This window comes from Aspergillus ibericus (genome assembly GCF_003184845.1).
Source record: "Aspergillus ibericus CBS 121593 unplaced genomic scaffold BO80scaffold_40, whole genome shotgun sequence".
Taxonomy (NCBI): domain Eukaryota; kingdom Fungi; phylum Ascomycota; class Eurotiomycetes; order Eurotiales; family Aspergillaceae; genus Aspergillus; species Aspergillus ibericus.
The window spans coordinates 87,119-101,444 of record NW_020292138.1 but is presented as its reverse complement, the minus strand read 5'-3'; the positions used below and the strand labels follow the sequence as shown (position 1 = coordinate 101,444).

General features: G+C 53.9%; 4 protein-coding genes across 4 annotated transcripts; 2 read left to right on the top strand and 2 right to left on the bottom strand.

Annotated features, from left to right (window-relative positions):
• The first annotated feature begins 3,029 nt into the window (after positions 1-3,029).
• BO80DRAFT_179224 (uncharacterized protein) lies at positions 3,030-3,437 on the top strand. Its single transcript, XM_025714005.1, has one exon. The coding sequence runs from the start codon at positions 3,232-3,234 to the stop codon at positions 3,397-3,399; it is 168 nt and encodes a 55-aa protein (XP_025572241.1). The 5' UTR covers positions 3,030-3,231; the 3' UTR covers positions 3,400-3,437.
• Positions 3,438-5,396: 1,959 nt separating this feature from the next.
• Positions 5,397-8,258, bottom strand: pldA (putative phospholipase PldA; the record flags this gene model as incomplete). Its single annotated transcript, XM_025721638.1, has 8 exons — positions 5,397-5,411; positions 5,471-6,016; positions 6,065-6,525; positions 6,574-6,834; positions 6,884-7,505; positions 7,556-7,708; positions 7,764-8,155; positions 8,210-8,258. 8 exons carry the CDS (start codon positions 8,256-8,258, stop codon positions 5,397-5,399), a joined length of 2,499 nt encoding a protein of 832 aa, XP_025572240.1.
• A 624-nt stretch (positions 8,259-8,882) lies between these two features.
• BO80DRAFT_457760 (DUF890 domain protein) lies at positions 8,883-10,657 on the top strand (the record flags this gene model as incomplete). The annotated part of the gene is made up of 9 exons (XM_025722243.1): positions 8,883-8,962; positions 9,024-9,071; positions 9,129-9,208; positions 9,317-9,419; positions 9,467-9,540; positions 9,586-9,718; positions 9,768-9,858; positions 9,917-10,180; positions 10,244-10,657. 9 exons carry the CDS (start codon positions 8,883-8,885, stop codon positions 10,655-10,657), a joined length of 1,287 nt encoding a protein of 428 aa, XP_025572239.1.
• Positions 10,658-10,675: 18 nt separating this feature from the next.
• On the bottom strand, positions 10,676-14,053 carry BO80DRAFT_427766 (tetratricopeptide repeat protein). The gene has a single exon (XM_025720101.1). It carries the CDS (start codon positions 13,776-13,778, stop codon positions 10,881-10,883), a length of 2,898 nt encoding a protein of 965 aa, XP_025572238.1. The 5' UTR covers positions 13,779-14,053; the 3' UTR covers positions 10,676-10,880.
• Positions 14,054-14,326: the final 273 nt, after the last annotated feature.

Below are 14,326 nucleotides of genomic sequence, written 5' to 3'. Positions count from 1 at the left end.
CCTTGCGTCACCGGACCCCAGCGCCATGGGAGACGGAGGGTCTTAGGAGCAACGCTAGTAAGGACCGAAGCGCACTGGGCCAGAAATACGTCGGGAGCCACTCCCGGTAGATCAGGGAAGCATGCAGCCAAATGTTCGAGTTTCGACCAAGGGCCATCCGCCATTGCCTAATTGAGGGGGAAGAAGCGGATGCGGTCCCCTCTAGACCAGTGCGACTAGACTGCCCATCCGGCGATATACCACCCTATAGCTTCGCTGCTCGCTGGGGCCCGAGACAGGGATAACCATGAACCGTGGAGCACCAGCTGGGCGACTCGGGTGTTTTACATCCGCCACCCTTGGACGTTCCTCAGACGCTATCAGCAGGGAGGCGACTGCTGTGATCTCAGGCTGATGCCATAAGAAGGTTATGTAACGTTCACCATCTCACGACAGAAAACTGCCAGCCATGTGCGTAAGAATTGGTCTAAGCGCTGGACCAGGTTGCAAGCCAGTGTCATGCTTGGATCGAGGGCCAAAGAGGAGAAGCTCGGGGCACTTGATGCACCGCGTGCCAATCTAGTCCATTGACAGTCGGGCCTCTAGTCAATCTGGATGCGAGCGCTCCGGAGACGTCAACTAGGGGCGATGAGGGCCTGTGATTTGCCGGAGCAATTTGGATCTACTCCTTAGTCGCCCCCAGCTCTAAGACTAGAACCAGTGCCTAAGCAATTAGCATCTTTTTGGTGGAGCAAACCCCCTGGCTCTTAGCGACTCATTTGGACGGATCGACGCGTCCACCTAATTTGGGGGAGCGGAAGATTCTCCGCAGGTCAGCTATCTTCCGGGCCTCGCTTGAGGGGTGAGGAAATTAGTTACCCAGCGACGGTGGTTTGACAGGGGAGCAGCCGCAGCGGACAAAAGTACGTGCTTGCAGGAAGTGGCAGGCCCGTTTCTGTCACACCAGACAGACTTTCGATCCCAGCTTCCCACTTCTTCTGACATCCTGTGCCACTCCGAACGCTAGTGGCTGACCCCCCCAAAAAAAACCTTCGAGCGTGTGTAGCTGGATACTGGGCCAATCCCACCAGCAAGCCACCAAGGAACGAACCTGGTTGGCGGGCCCGCGGGTCCTCTGCAAATGCCCGGAGCGATCGGCCCAGGATCAGCAAGGAGAAAGAGAACTTGAGGAGAGACCCTCAGTTGGACCGGGACTTCTTTACCTCCAACGCCCGGAACGTTCCTCTGCATCGTACCTTGAGGGATGCAGGTAGAATCAAGGGTGTGCATATGGGAAGGTGGGTGCCGGGATACAGGGTACGAGGACTTTGAATGAAAGGACGACGGGATGCAGATCCTGGCCTCCTCTGAAAGACCGAAAGGTGTGTCTTTTTGTTGGTGGTTTGTCCGGTCGGGGAATCCCTGCTGGTGATGGTGGATCGGTTGTACCGGGACGCCGATGTCTGTTCCTGTCATGGGCCGTGAGAGGAGTCGAAATGACAGGAGAGGCACCTCATTAAGATGGTTCGGTGCAGTTCGGTGATTACTACCAGATCAAACAAATTAGCAGACCCTCATCAGATGGGGCCTCCTGATCAGATAGGCCGGAGATTGGGTCTTCTCGAAGCCCACTAAGACGATCGGGTTTTCCCAAATTGGCCGGACTTGACGTTCCTGAAAATCTTGGATGACGAAAGGAGCCACCGCTCCAAGCAAGATGATCGAGATTTCGTCCATCATTTCCCCTTTTTATTCGATCTGGACTTGCCCCGTCCTCTATCCAATCTGGTGGGAACCCAAGGAGGTCGCATACGGAGTAGTGATGCCTACAAAGAAGATTGGGGCTGGATGAAGGTGGAGATAGGAGATTTGTCATGCTGAAGACACGATCATCCGAGGAGGGTAAGGAGGATTATGCTCGTCATTCAGGAGGATTGTCCTATGCTTTCACCTTCAGGAATCCGGATAGTCCTAACAGAGTATACCACTGTCCACCCGATGTCAAGAGTCGGATCTTGATCTGCACGCCAAAGCAGCACCGCACCACAGGGCTGGATCCAGCTCAGCCCCCAAACGCAACCGCATGGATCGGGGCCCAGATCCAGACATTCCCGGGTCGACACTCAGCTCCTCTCCCTGGGGAAATCCTAATTTTAGGGGCAAAAGCTTAAAGGTCGAGCGCGAAGGAGAAAAAGGAAAGGGAGAAAGAAAAGCAAAAAAAAAACAAAAGGGAAAAGCGGCTGTCGCCTGCATTTCCGCAGTCCGCAACCCACTTGGTTGGGTCCACCGACGGCGATATATCATTTCTATCTCCTACTACGGGGTTCCTGACCCAACTGGTGTCGCGCTTTTCGGTCCCAGATTTGCGGTTGGCTGGGATATAGGATTTAGTTGCTATGAGAGGGAGGATGATGTAAGGTGGTCGTGTGCTTTCTTTTGCCTTTTTGGGGGCTCTCGGGACTCATCCATGGATGCTGCCCAGTAGAAGACGTTCGACAGGCAAACCACTACTTAATGGCTTTTCTGACGATTTCTCGGCTCTCCTCATTTACTCCTCGTTCTTTCTTCCTCCTCCCCATCCGTCTCTTTTGGTCCACCCCAGACTCCTCTCGCCGGATCTTCGCCTTTCTTCACCACGACGTCTTCCCTGTCAATTGTTATCCATCACTCTATTCTCTGTCGCTTTCTCCACCCAATTAATGACCCGTCGACAGTACTCGGGTACGTGCATTGCGATTCCCTGCCGACGGAAAGAGCAGTTCCATGCAACAAAGCTGTTTCTAGTCTGTACCTCGCACGGCTGTTGGGATCTGCTCTGAACAACGGTCAACCAAAGCAACGTACCCATCGCATCACTAAAAGGAGATGTCTCATGCGCTGGTCCGTTTTCAAAGCTGCTCCTCTATATAAAGCTATGGCGACGCATCCCAATCGTCCTTTGTCTTTCATCCATCATCAATCTCTTTTCTTCCTTCTCCCAGTCCATTCTCCTCTTCCTTGACTGTCGCATCATCTGTCGCATCTCCAATTCATCTTCCCTTTGTCCATTGCGAGTCTACGCTCGGGCAACCAGACCACTCTATCCTGCGCTACAATTGAACAGCTTCAGAGCACATCTTCTCTCCGGCGCTTGCATTCCAATTCACCAGGTAATACTGCTCTTGACCAGTTTACTCAATTCTTTGGAGAACTGGTGAGTAAAAGAGACCAGAGCAGAACCGACGATGCTAATCTGCTGCGAATAGCATCAAAATGGCCAACCAATGTTCGGGTCACGTTTTCGTCATCGTACAGGCGACGAACGGGAATATCCTTACCTGGCGATGCTCTGATTGCAACGCCGGTCCGTATGTCGCCATCTGGCGCTGCAAGATCTGTAACCACTGTCGTTGCAACTCTTGCCACACCGCCAAAGGCTAGAGGATCACGTCACAAATACTACGTGCCTTCAATTCGGTAAGTACTCATGTGGTCTGACTGCTGCTGTTTGTGAAATGCTGTGTACCAATTGTGGAACTTGACATTGACCTCTGTTCCTAGTTTGCTTCGTGCATTTCCTGGAACTTCGAAACCCTTCTGCAGCAATCCTCGCGCAATACCTGCAGAAAGCCATCAGCCTCTTTGCGCGATTTCTCCTCTCTGCTTTCTCACGGGCTCGCTTCATTCTGTTTCTCCTGCACCTTTTCACGACATACCGCGCCTTCTGCACTTTCCGCTGGCCAGGTAGAGTCGACGGGAATCCGTCTCCGGCTGCCGTACGGTCCAATCGGATACCTTCCCCTCCGGCCAGATCTCAATGGATCAACAAGGCTGTGGCTACCTGATGCGACTCAATACGTGGAGTCGTCCTCGTCTGCACCCTCGACTCGTAACGGCCAGCAGAGTGCCAGCAAGCGCGTTTTCATTTGCTGCCACTAATACCACACTTTCTTCAATTTTCCTTTTCGTTTATTCCTCTGGTTCATTGGTGTCTTCCCCAACAAAAGTTCTTCTGATGCAGAGCGACGGCCAGAAATTTCCTTTTAATGTCCCCCATCTGCTTTTGCCCTTTCCCCCAAAAGCATCGCCCCGGTGTTAAGGTTCAGAAACAACGGTCTGTGGTGACCTCTTACTTACTCAGACAATGCTTTTTGCTTGCATTCTTTGTCTCGACTCAGCCTTTTTGTTTCTGGATTCTTTGCGATAGAGATGACTTATAGATCCTTATCAGGAATACAACTGCGGCGACGCAATAATTCTACTTTATTTCTGTTTAGCAGTCTAGCAGTCTACCAAGTAACAGCAAATAGCGTATTCATGCAGCCCTCACATCATATCATCATATGATGCCATGGAACTCAACACTTAAAGTACCTCCCTGGTAAGTAGTCAGTAACGTACAGTAAGTAAACCCCAAGACGGACCTCGATCTCCCCACCCCCAACCGATCCTCATCCCTGTCAAGTGACAATGACATGACAATGCCATAGTTGAACCAGCCCCCCCCCTCCATCCCTCCTTCCCTCCCTTTCTTCATCCCTCCCAATCAATCCCTCCTCCCCCTCCTTCTCCTCCTTCTCCAAGGAAAGGAAAGGAAAGGAAAGGGGGGGGGAGAGAAACCTATGACTCTCCTGAGTGTGATTCAGAGAGAGAAAAAAAGAATAATTTCCATCACCCTACATAATCAGTTCCTAGACATGAGATGAGATCTAGATGCATTAGAAACATGCTAATGCCAACTAATGCTCAACTAATGTAATACTAATGCTAATGGTAAGGCTAAGGCTAAGGTAATGCTAATGCTCAACTAATGCTCAACTACTGCGAATGCTAATGCTATCCACCTTACTCCGTAAGGACCACGGAATACTCTAAAGTCTAAGTTAGTGCTCCGGACGGAGTTGCTTGAAGTGAGGCTACCGGGACGACGGGGACTGGGTCCGGGACCGGGATCAAGGTCTGACAGTTGTTCACCGGATAAAATACCCCTTGCAATTAGAGTTCGAGGGTAAAGGGTGGATATATCTCAAACGGGCTAGATGGGTGGATGGGGGGATGAGTGGATGAATAAGTAGGTGGGTGGGTTGTCTGCAAGTAGGCACTAGGGACTAGGTAGGAAACTACCTAAGCAGGTGGGTTGCCCCTTGCGTGAAAATTAATGTACTCCGCACCTTTCTCAAGGCCTGGGGCACCTACTGAATGAAGAATTGCTAGACGGGATTCCAGTGGATTGGGTCGGGGATCATTAGGATCATGAGGACGTGGATAGAAATGTGATAGTTCAGATGGGCACGGGCCGGTGGGGTGGGGGCTGGTTTTCTAGATGGTTCGGAAGGGTTCTCCTGTCCTTGGGAGACTGAGGGGTATGTAGCTAGGTATGTACGTCGTACGTAAGCTGAAATTAACCTGACTCGCGTACTTGATAGATAGGAGAATAATCAGGTGTAGATGCTCTGTGAGTGGTGAGTGATATGTCCTCATGCAGTAGGTCAGGAATGTAGGTATATCTCACCTCTGTGATCTGATTCACCGCTAATCCAGGCTCAGCCATGTTGGCGTCCTTCAGGAACTCCAGCGGCATCCAGACCAAATGCCCCTTGATCTTGTCCAACTTCGCTCGTATTTCCTCAATCGGTTGGTAGGGGTCAAACAAGTGGCCCTGTTTTGTCCCGCGAGGACAATGGTTATCATAGTCCTCGAATGTGCGGATTTTGTCGTCAGGGTCGGCGCGGAACAGCATTCGGTAGATATCGGTGTTGACGGTGGCTCGGCCGGTCCACATCTCCCAGAGCTCGTCGCTCATGGGGTCCGTGACGAAGTCGTTTTCGGGCCCCTCGAGGATGTGGTTCATGCACTGGTATGGGGGCTTGGCATTGGGGTGCTGAGAAGCGTCGTAGTCCTGGACGGGGAGGAGGCCAAGGTGCTCGCGCCAGAGCTGGCGGCGCAAAGTGGCAGCCATGCGGGCGGCCCGGTACGGTTTACCGTCCATGGTGCTGCCGATGAAGTCTTGGTCTTCAACCACGATGGCGAGTTCGCTGTCATGGTAGCCAACTTGGGACTGATTTGGTTAGTAGGTTGCTTGGAAAGATGGAGGTAGGGAGCATACTCGATCGTTGATGTTGGCACTACCACAGATGACGACTCGGTCATCTACAATGCACACCTTCCCATGCACGTAGAGCTCTTCTTGCACAAAATTCTCCAACTCATCCTCCGGGCGTCCTTCCCAGGGCTCGTCGGACATCTTGCCACCGTTGAGCATGGTGGTGTGGGCAACAGTGTCGCTGCCTTTGAGGCCTTCAAGCTCTGTGAAACGCTCGTGTTGTTCCTCGTACTTGCGCAGTCGTGCGAGACGAATTTCCTTCTCCTGCTGCGCGTCCTCATACCCGACTTCGTGCTTGTCACCCTCTTTGCCGATAGCGGGGTGGACACTGTCACTCATGATGGACTCTGCGATTCCACGCTGGATATCGTTGTAAGTCACGTCGGCCTCCGACTCCAACTTGAGTAGGGCAGGAGTCTTGTTGATACGATCGTAGGCACGCAGGTTGAATAGGAAGACGTGCTCTGGCTATCATCAGCTTGCGTCTCGCACAGATATAAAGCTTAACCTACCTCGGGGATTTACGCCCTGGGCGGCGATTTGACCAAAGATCGAGTGCTCTCCGCGGAGGATCGATTTGTACTGGTAGTCCATGATGGCACGTGTGCCTGTTGCTGCATTTTGCCGGAGATCTCCCGCAAATCCAGGGATGGCTGGGATGACAATAATCACCCGGAACTTTCTTCCTTCCTTGCCAGCTCTGACAACAGCATCAACAATGGAACGGCCGATGGTGTTAAGGATCGGTGCCTGCTGGTCTCCAGTGGCAGTGACTTGAAGAGGGTTAGCCGCTGTGTATTGGTCAGGTTGGGAAGATCTTACTGAAGAATTGATTCTCAATGTAGACAAAATGCTGAGCCTGGCTGATGATCTCCTTGTAGGCATTCTGGATACTGTGCTCGGTCAAGATTCCACTGCTCCAGTCGGCGCTGCTGCGCACAATCTGCGCTCGTGCAAAGCCTTGTTGGCCGAGTGGTTTCGTATCAAGGGGGGAGAGAGGATGTTGAAGGTATTCGCCGCAAGGGAACTTTGGACGCTGAACCGCAACCAAATCCTCGTCCTCATCAAGGCGACCCTCAAGCATCAGCCAGTCAACGTTTTTGTCCCGCTTGTACTTGTCTCGCTTGATGAAGTTCCACCGGAGGACGAAATGCTCTGCAATGTCATACACGCAGTCACCCATCACACCCATGGCCACGTCGTGCCAGGGCATTCGACCGTAGTCTGCCTTGCTGAGTTCATTGGCCTGCCAATCGCCCACGCTCTGGAAATCCATGATACGGTTGTTGTTGAATTCCTGCCCGGGAAAGATCTCGTTTCGCAGGTTCGACGGATGAACGTCGGCCAAAGGATGCTGGTGCGCATCCCATCTGCCAAAACACAAATCAATACCTCCGATGAAAGCCAATGCGTAGTCAATGACAATGAACTTCTCGTGATGAGCCTGGGGATGGTTATTACTTGCTGTCAAAGGATCGGGGTTACCCAACCTACCCAGTACAGGGTCATGTCGGCGGCGTTTTCGAAAATGTTATGATCCGGATGGCGCAGGACCCTAATGTTTCCGTGGCCGGGGGTTCCCTCGGGACAAAGATTGCGAAGCGCGTGTTTGGTATGGGCGGAGTTGCAGGTCAATGCTTGATTCACCTAGGTCAAATCTTTCAGCAACCCTGACGACGGCATGACCGGCGCGCTAACTGACCTCTTTGTACACAATCACGTAGATTTTCACCCCCGCTTCCGCGCGACGCTTGAGGACCTGGTCCAGGCGCCATTCCTGCGCCATGAACGGGGGTCTCCGGAGGAACAATTCGGGGGAAAGCCACCAGTCGGCGATATAGATAGTCTCCTTGGCCTCCTCTAGGGCGATTGAGACCGCCCACATGTAGTCTAGCGCATCGACGTACCACTTGACCTTGTTTCCCTCGCGGATGGGAGCGAATGATTTGAAGCGGTGGGATTCCGCAATGGTCGCTCTTTTAGCGTCGGTGGCCTTCTCGTGCGCCTCATCGTGACGGTGGTTGGGGTTGACAATGTTGAAAAACTTGCCGACTTTGTGCTTGAAGTGGGAAGCCTTCTCCTCGATGCGGGTTTCTGTCGGGGAGGATTGCGGTTAGTGGGATCCCGAGAGGTGGAGATAAAAATGACCTTTGAGGTGCTCCTCCAGGTTCTCGATCTTGGATTTGAACAAATCCATAATTGCGAGCGCAACAGAGTGATGGCCTTAGTAGAGGGGTCGGTACAGGAGAGGGGAGGCGGAATGGTTGCAGGAGCCGCCCTGTAGGGAAAGGAAAATGAGGGGGAGAAACCGAGAAAGAGATCGGGCTGGCCCCACCGAGCTGTCGGTTGCGATGTTGCCTGGAATGTTTCGGATCGGCGGATCGGCGGGGAACCAGAGCAACTGCAGGTCTGGTCTGCAAGAAACTGGAAGAGGAACACTGGAACAGAAGAGAGAAGAAGAGTAAGAGCAACAAATGAAGTTCCCCACCGGAAATGACATCACCTGCCCTCCAGCCTTATCGCCTCAGGCACGGAAATCCTGGTCAGCTGCCCTCGCATTTCGCTGGTGGCCTGGGGCAGAACAACAACACCAACTACAACTCTTTTCACTTCTTCCAACTCACAACAACTCCCTCAAGACTCCGTCCGTGCATTGAGGGCCCTTTGATAGGCCTGGCGATCGCGTACCTCTTCCGCATCGGTGGATATTTCCGGTACGCTCCACCGGCATCCATTGGTCCTCCAACACCTCGTAGGCCCAATGCCCCTCCCCGTCCCTGCCAGTGGCACAAGGCACTAATCCGTTCGCTTCGGTAGCGCGATGAGGGCCTCACGCAATATCTACAAGGATGAAGTCGACTTTACCGCCCTGGCCTTGCAGTCGCCCGACTTTGCGAAGCAGTACGTCCAGCCGAGTGCAACCTGCGCGTTTCCATCCAACTAGTCACTGAAATTTTTCCAGCTTGAAATCCAATGGGCAGCTGGACTTTAGCGACCCGGACACTGTTCGGTGGGTCTCGACTAACCTGAATGGTCTATGCATTTGCCACTGACACGTAGTACTCAGGCAATTGACCAAGAGTCTGCTGCAACGAGACTTTCAGCTGGAGGTCCAGGTTCCGGAGAATAGACTCTGTCCGCCGGTATGTTGGGCTGCCGCCGATTGCCGTTCCTGCAGCTAATAACCACACGTGCAGGTTCCAAACAGGTAATCAATGGCTTAATTGCCTCCAATATTACTCCCACTCTGACCAGACAGGCTCAATTACATTCTCTGGCTGCAAGATCTGCTCGACTCCACGGGGGACGAATATCGTGATAACTATGACCCCGACCGAGAAGTCATCGGACTAGACATGTAATTCACTCACTCTAGCCTGATAACTCCATCTCTAACTTGCCTAGTGGGACAGGATGCTGCAGTATTTACCCCCTCCTGGGATGTTCCATGCGACCTCATTGGCGCTTCATTGCAACGGGTACGTCGCCTGCTATACTGCGTGCTCAATGGCTGACAGATGCAGACATTGACGATGACAATATCAAAACATCACGAGAGACGGTGTCGGCAAACAAGCTCGATTCCCGGATCGAGATCATCCAAACAGACCCGAAAGATGACCTGATATCGCTAGACACAAAGCTCAAAGTCGACAGGTACATACACAACTCGACCTCCTTCACTATCAAAACTAATTCCCCCCAGACTCGACTTTACCATGTGCAATCCTCCATTCTACGCCACTCGCGATGAACTTATCGCCTCCGCAGAGGCCAAAGAGCGACCTCCCTTCTCAGTACGATCCCCCATCAGCCCCCCATCCCAAACCCCCAAACCCACTAACGCAGCATCAGGCCTGCACCGGTGCAGAAGTCGAAATGGTCACCACCGGCGGAGAAATCGCCTTCATCACGCGCATGATCGAGGAGAGCCAACACCTTCGCGAACGAGTAATCTGGTACACCACCATGCTCGGCAAACTAAGCAGTGTATCCGTGCTCATCGAGACGCTTCTCGAACACAAAAACAACAACTACGCAGTGACCGAATTCATCCAAGGCAACAAAACCCGACGATGGGCCATAGCCTGGTCCTGGACGGACCTCCGTCCGACAGTAGTACGACTCCCTTCCTTCCCCCCTCCCACCCCAATCCTCTCCTCATCTCCTAACAACCCTCAGACCGTCGCACGCGGCACATCCGCAATCCCGAAACACCTCCTCCCCTTCCCATCCGAATACATCTTCACCACACAAAGCGAGTCCCTCGACGAAGTCAGCACCAAAATCGACACCGAGCTCACCTCCCTACACATCCAATGGCTCTGGCGCAAGAATCTATCCACGGGTGTAGGATTCGCAATGCAGAACGTCTGGTCTCGTCAAGCGCGCCGGAAGATGCAAAACCCGGACGCAATGTCCGATAAAGCTTCGATAGATGAGACGAATGCCGCGCTCGGATTCAAGGTCCAGTTGAAGAAGGATCCGATTGATGAGAAGGAGGTGAGGGTGATTATACGTTGGCTGAAGGGGAGAGACACGGTCTTGTTTGAGAGTTTCTGTGGGATGTTGAAGAGGAAGGTTGAGGGGAAGTGAACTTGAAGCTAGTGAATAGTTTTCGTCCGGATCTGGATATCTCTGACAATATCAAAATCAAAAGAGGAAGAAAGAAGACAAAATGAGACATAAATAGATAATAAACTCTGATAAAATCTATATGCAGCATCTGCTCACATTCCTCATAATCAACAACGCATAAACTTTTCCCTTTCATAAACACATATGCCATATACCATATCCAGTCACATCACAATCACAGTTACGAACTTCCCACCTCAGTCTGCACCTCCTTCAACCGAGTCCACCCCTCACTATCTTCCCAGAACTCCTTACCCTTACCCAGAATACCTCGGACGGCACTCCTGGCCTTGAATCTCCAGTCCTTGGCCACGAGGACCTCCGCATCCTTCGGCTCACCTTCCTTATCCATCGGGCCGTACCGGGCATAGCCATCGCGAATCAGACGTTCCGTGGCGCGGACAATCTCCATCCACTTCTTCTCGTCGCCCATTTGGAAGGCGCCCTGAGTGCAGGAAGAGACGGTCGCGCGCCAGGCCTTTTCGTGAGCCTCGAAAGCCTTGGAGGGACGGTCACGGAATTGTTCGACGCGGGAGACGAGGAGCCACAGAGGGGCGGAGTGAGTGATGAGGGGGACGATGTTGTTATCGATGAGGGAGAGGATTTGGCCGGCGATGGTGCCGCTGCGGACGACGCGCTCGGAGGTGGAAGAGTCGTCAGTGCGGATGAGGAGGTCCTCGTAGTCGTAGGCGGTGACGAGGTGGTCGACGAGCATGCCGACGATGGGCCCGTCGATGCATTTCTCGCCGGTCTTGGAGCCGAGGAGCTCGATTACGCGTCTCTGGGCGGTGATGACTTCGCGGAAGGGAGTGAAGGGGGGAGGGATCGAGGCGGCGACGGTGAGGACGTTGTCCCAGATGCGGGCGTCGCTGTGTTTGAGTTGCGCCGCGCGCTGGAGGGCAGCGAGGGCTTCGCGCTTGCGCTTGTGGGGGTCTTCGGGGACGGGCTGCTCGCCTTCCTCGGTGACCTCGTCGGGGAGGGTTTCGGGGATGGGGGTTTCAGTTTCGGCGGGCTTGGGAGAGCGCAGGATGGCGGCGGCGAGGTTGCTCCAGGCTTCGGCGTCGCTGTCTTCCAACTGCACGGCGCGTGTGAAGGAGTCGATGGCGTCGTCCCACTTTTGGAGTTCAAGCTGAACGCAGCCGAGGGCGAACCACGCGCTGTGGTTGAGGCGGTTGATGTGCAGACTCTTGTGGTAGGCATCCTCGGCCTTCTCCAGAGCCGGGGGCTTCAAGGTGAGATAGTGACGGGCGAGAGAGCGCTGGGCGCGAGCGTATCTGTTGTTCGAGACTTCCCACGCACGCTCATACATTGCCGGGTCGGTGTCGATGTCACCCATGATACAGAACAGGCGGGGAGCATCGGCAGGGAGAGGAGAGAGTTCGGGTCCGTCGAATTTCTCGTTCTCATCGTCGGGGTCCGTGCCGGTGGGTTGGTAGAGCTGTCTGCGGACGAGGTACTTGGCCTTGTCCTCACGTTCGGTAGCGGCGTAGCAGAGAGCTGCCTCAGCCCACATCTGTAGGCGTTCGTAGATGTCCAGGGCAGTTCGCAGACCTCCGAGGTTGACCCAGCGAGTTGCGAGCTCTGCCTCGAGGCTCCACCGAGTGGAGAAGTTCAGGATCCAGATGTACTCCAGACGCTCGGCGGCGGATGCAGACTCCGATTTCTCGGGTCTCGGGAGGAAAGTAGTAGGTCCTTCAACGGCTATGCCTGCTTGAACATCGGAGGTGGCGGTGTCGGCGATGACCTGGTCAACGAGAGCCTGCATCTGCAAGACGGCTCTCTCGATCGTCCTGGCTTTGTAGCCCTCGATCCGACTACGCACCATCAGGGCCTGGGTGTACACCTGCCAGTTCGAGCTGCCACCCTCCAGGACGCGGGTCGCGTACGGCTGGGTTTCCTCCCGGGTAAGACCGTTTTCGGGGGCAGTGTTTGTGATTGCGGATGCCAGAGCGAGGAGAATAGCAGAGTCGACAGGGTCAAGCTTAGGCTGCTTGCCAGGAACCAGAGCAGCCAGGGCTGGGGGCAGGTCCGACTCATCATGGACGGTCACTTGCGATCCCTGAGATTCCTGTCTGTCCGTCTTGGTAAAGGAAATTGACTCCAGGAGAGTATCATCATTGAGGTCGAGGTTCTTCGGGCCGGAGAGCTTATCGTTCTCCGACTCCGTGGCAGCACCCGTTGCCTCTGATGTCTCATCGGCGCTCTTGGCTAGGATGACGAGCTGACTGGTATCACGCTCCTGGAACTTGGTCCTCTTTCCGAGCTTACCGGTCAACGCGAACTCGAACTTCCGCTCAACCGCAGCCTGTTCAAGATCCTTTCTGGCCTTCGCATCAAAGCTGTGGTGAGTATGGATCGTGGCCCGTTCCAGAAGGAACCTGCCCTTCTCCTGCGCAGTGCACTTATCGCTTATGACGACCTTCTCCAGCTCTTGCAGATCCTCGTAGATCGCATCCTGCAATGTGCTGGTGACTTCCGACAACATCTTCTGGTGAAGGAAGTTGATACGAACCCTTGCGGTCCTAGCGATCACTGGGCCGTTCGACAAGACATCAGCGTCGACCAGGATAGCCTTTGCCACAGCGAACAACTCCACGTTAGGGGTCAGCTTGTAGGCCGCTTCACCATCCACCGAGAGGTCACGAATGACACGAGCACGAACGGCACGGAGGGCCGCCGCGTCCGGCCGCAGAGCAGCAGGAATGATGACATCTGCCGGGCTGAACTCCAGAGGAGGACCGGTCACGTTCGACTGCAAAAAGGCAAATAGGGCCGCGAGACCGATGTGAAGCAATTGGGAACGCTGTTGTTCGGAGGTCAAGCCATCCACTGGTGATTGGGCGACCGTCTTTGCCTTTTCAGACAAGAAGGTAGTATAGGAGATCTCTCCGCCAGAGACACGGCCGAGAGCACTCTCATCTGTCGAATCATGTCCAAAGACCGCCTGCGCGGAGGGCAGCTGCAGCAGGGGAGTAATATCCGCATCTGTCAGCCGGATGGGGCCATACTGGTCCCGGAGCGAGGACGTCTCGTCGAACAGGGTGTTCAGAGACGCGGGGTAAGGAGTGGTGGCGGCCATTTTGTTGCACAGAAAGAGTGTTCCCTTACGATAGGTATCAGAAGAAGAGGTTCTGCGTACTCTGAGGAGATCAATGCGATCTTCGACAGGCTTCTAGTGGATTGGATTAATAAGACGGGACCAGACCTGCGTCGGCCAGTTCTGGAGGGATTGACTGAGCGGCTGTCTCAGGAGAACCTGCTCTAGGTGCCCGGGAAGTAAGTACACACCACACAAGCCTGACGCAAAGGAGAGCCGTCCGAGCAGAAGATGAAGGAGGGAAATGAGAACGCGGCGCACACGGACAACCCCGCCATCCCGCTTTCTTCCTTTTTCGCACTTTTTTCTGCCGGGTTATCGATAAGCCATCCCCGGGCGGTGACGCGGGCGATCGTCCGTGGCATTATGATAGCCTTCGCCATTTGTATCTATGCGAACACTAATAGTACTATCTCCACGCACCTCCTATTCAGAAACGCACTATATCTTACGATGCTCGATGCCGGACAGCTTCTGCTGAATCTCGGCGGTCTCGTACAGATGCCATGTGGTATAATGGTATCCAGCTA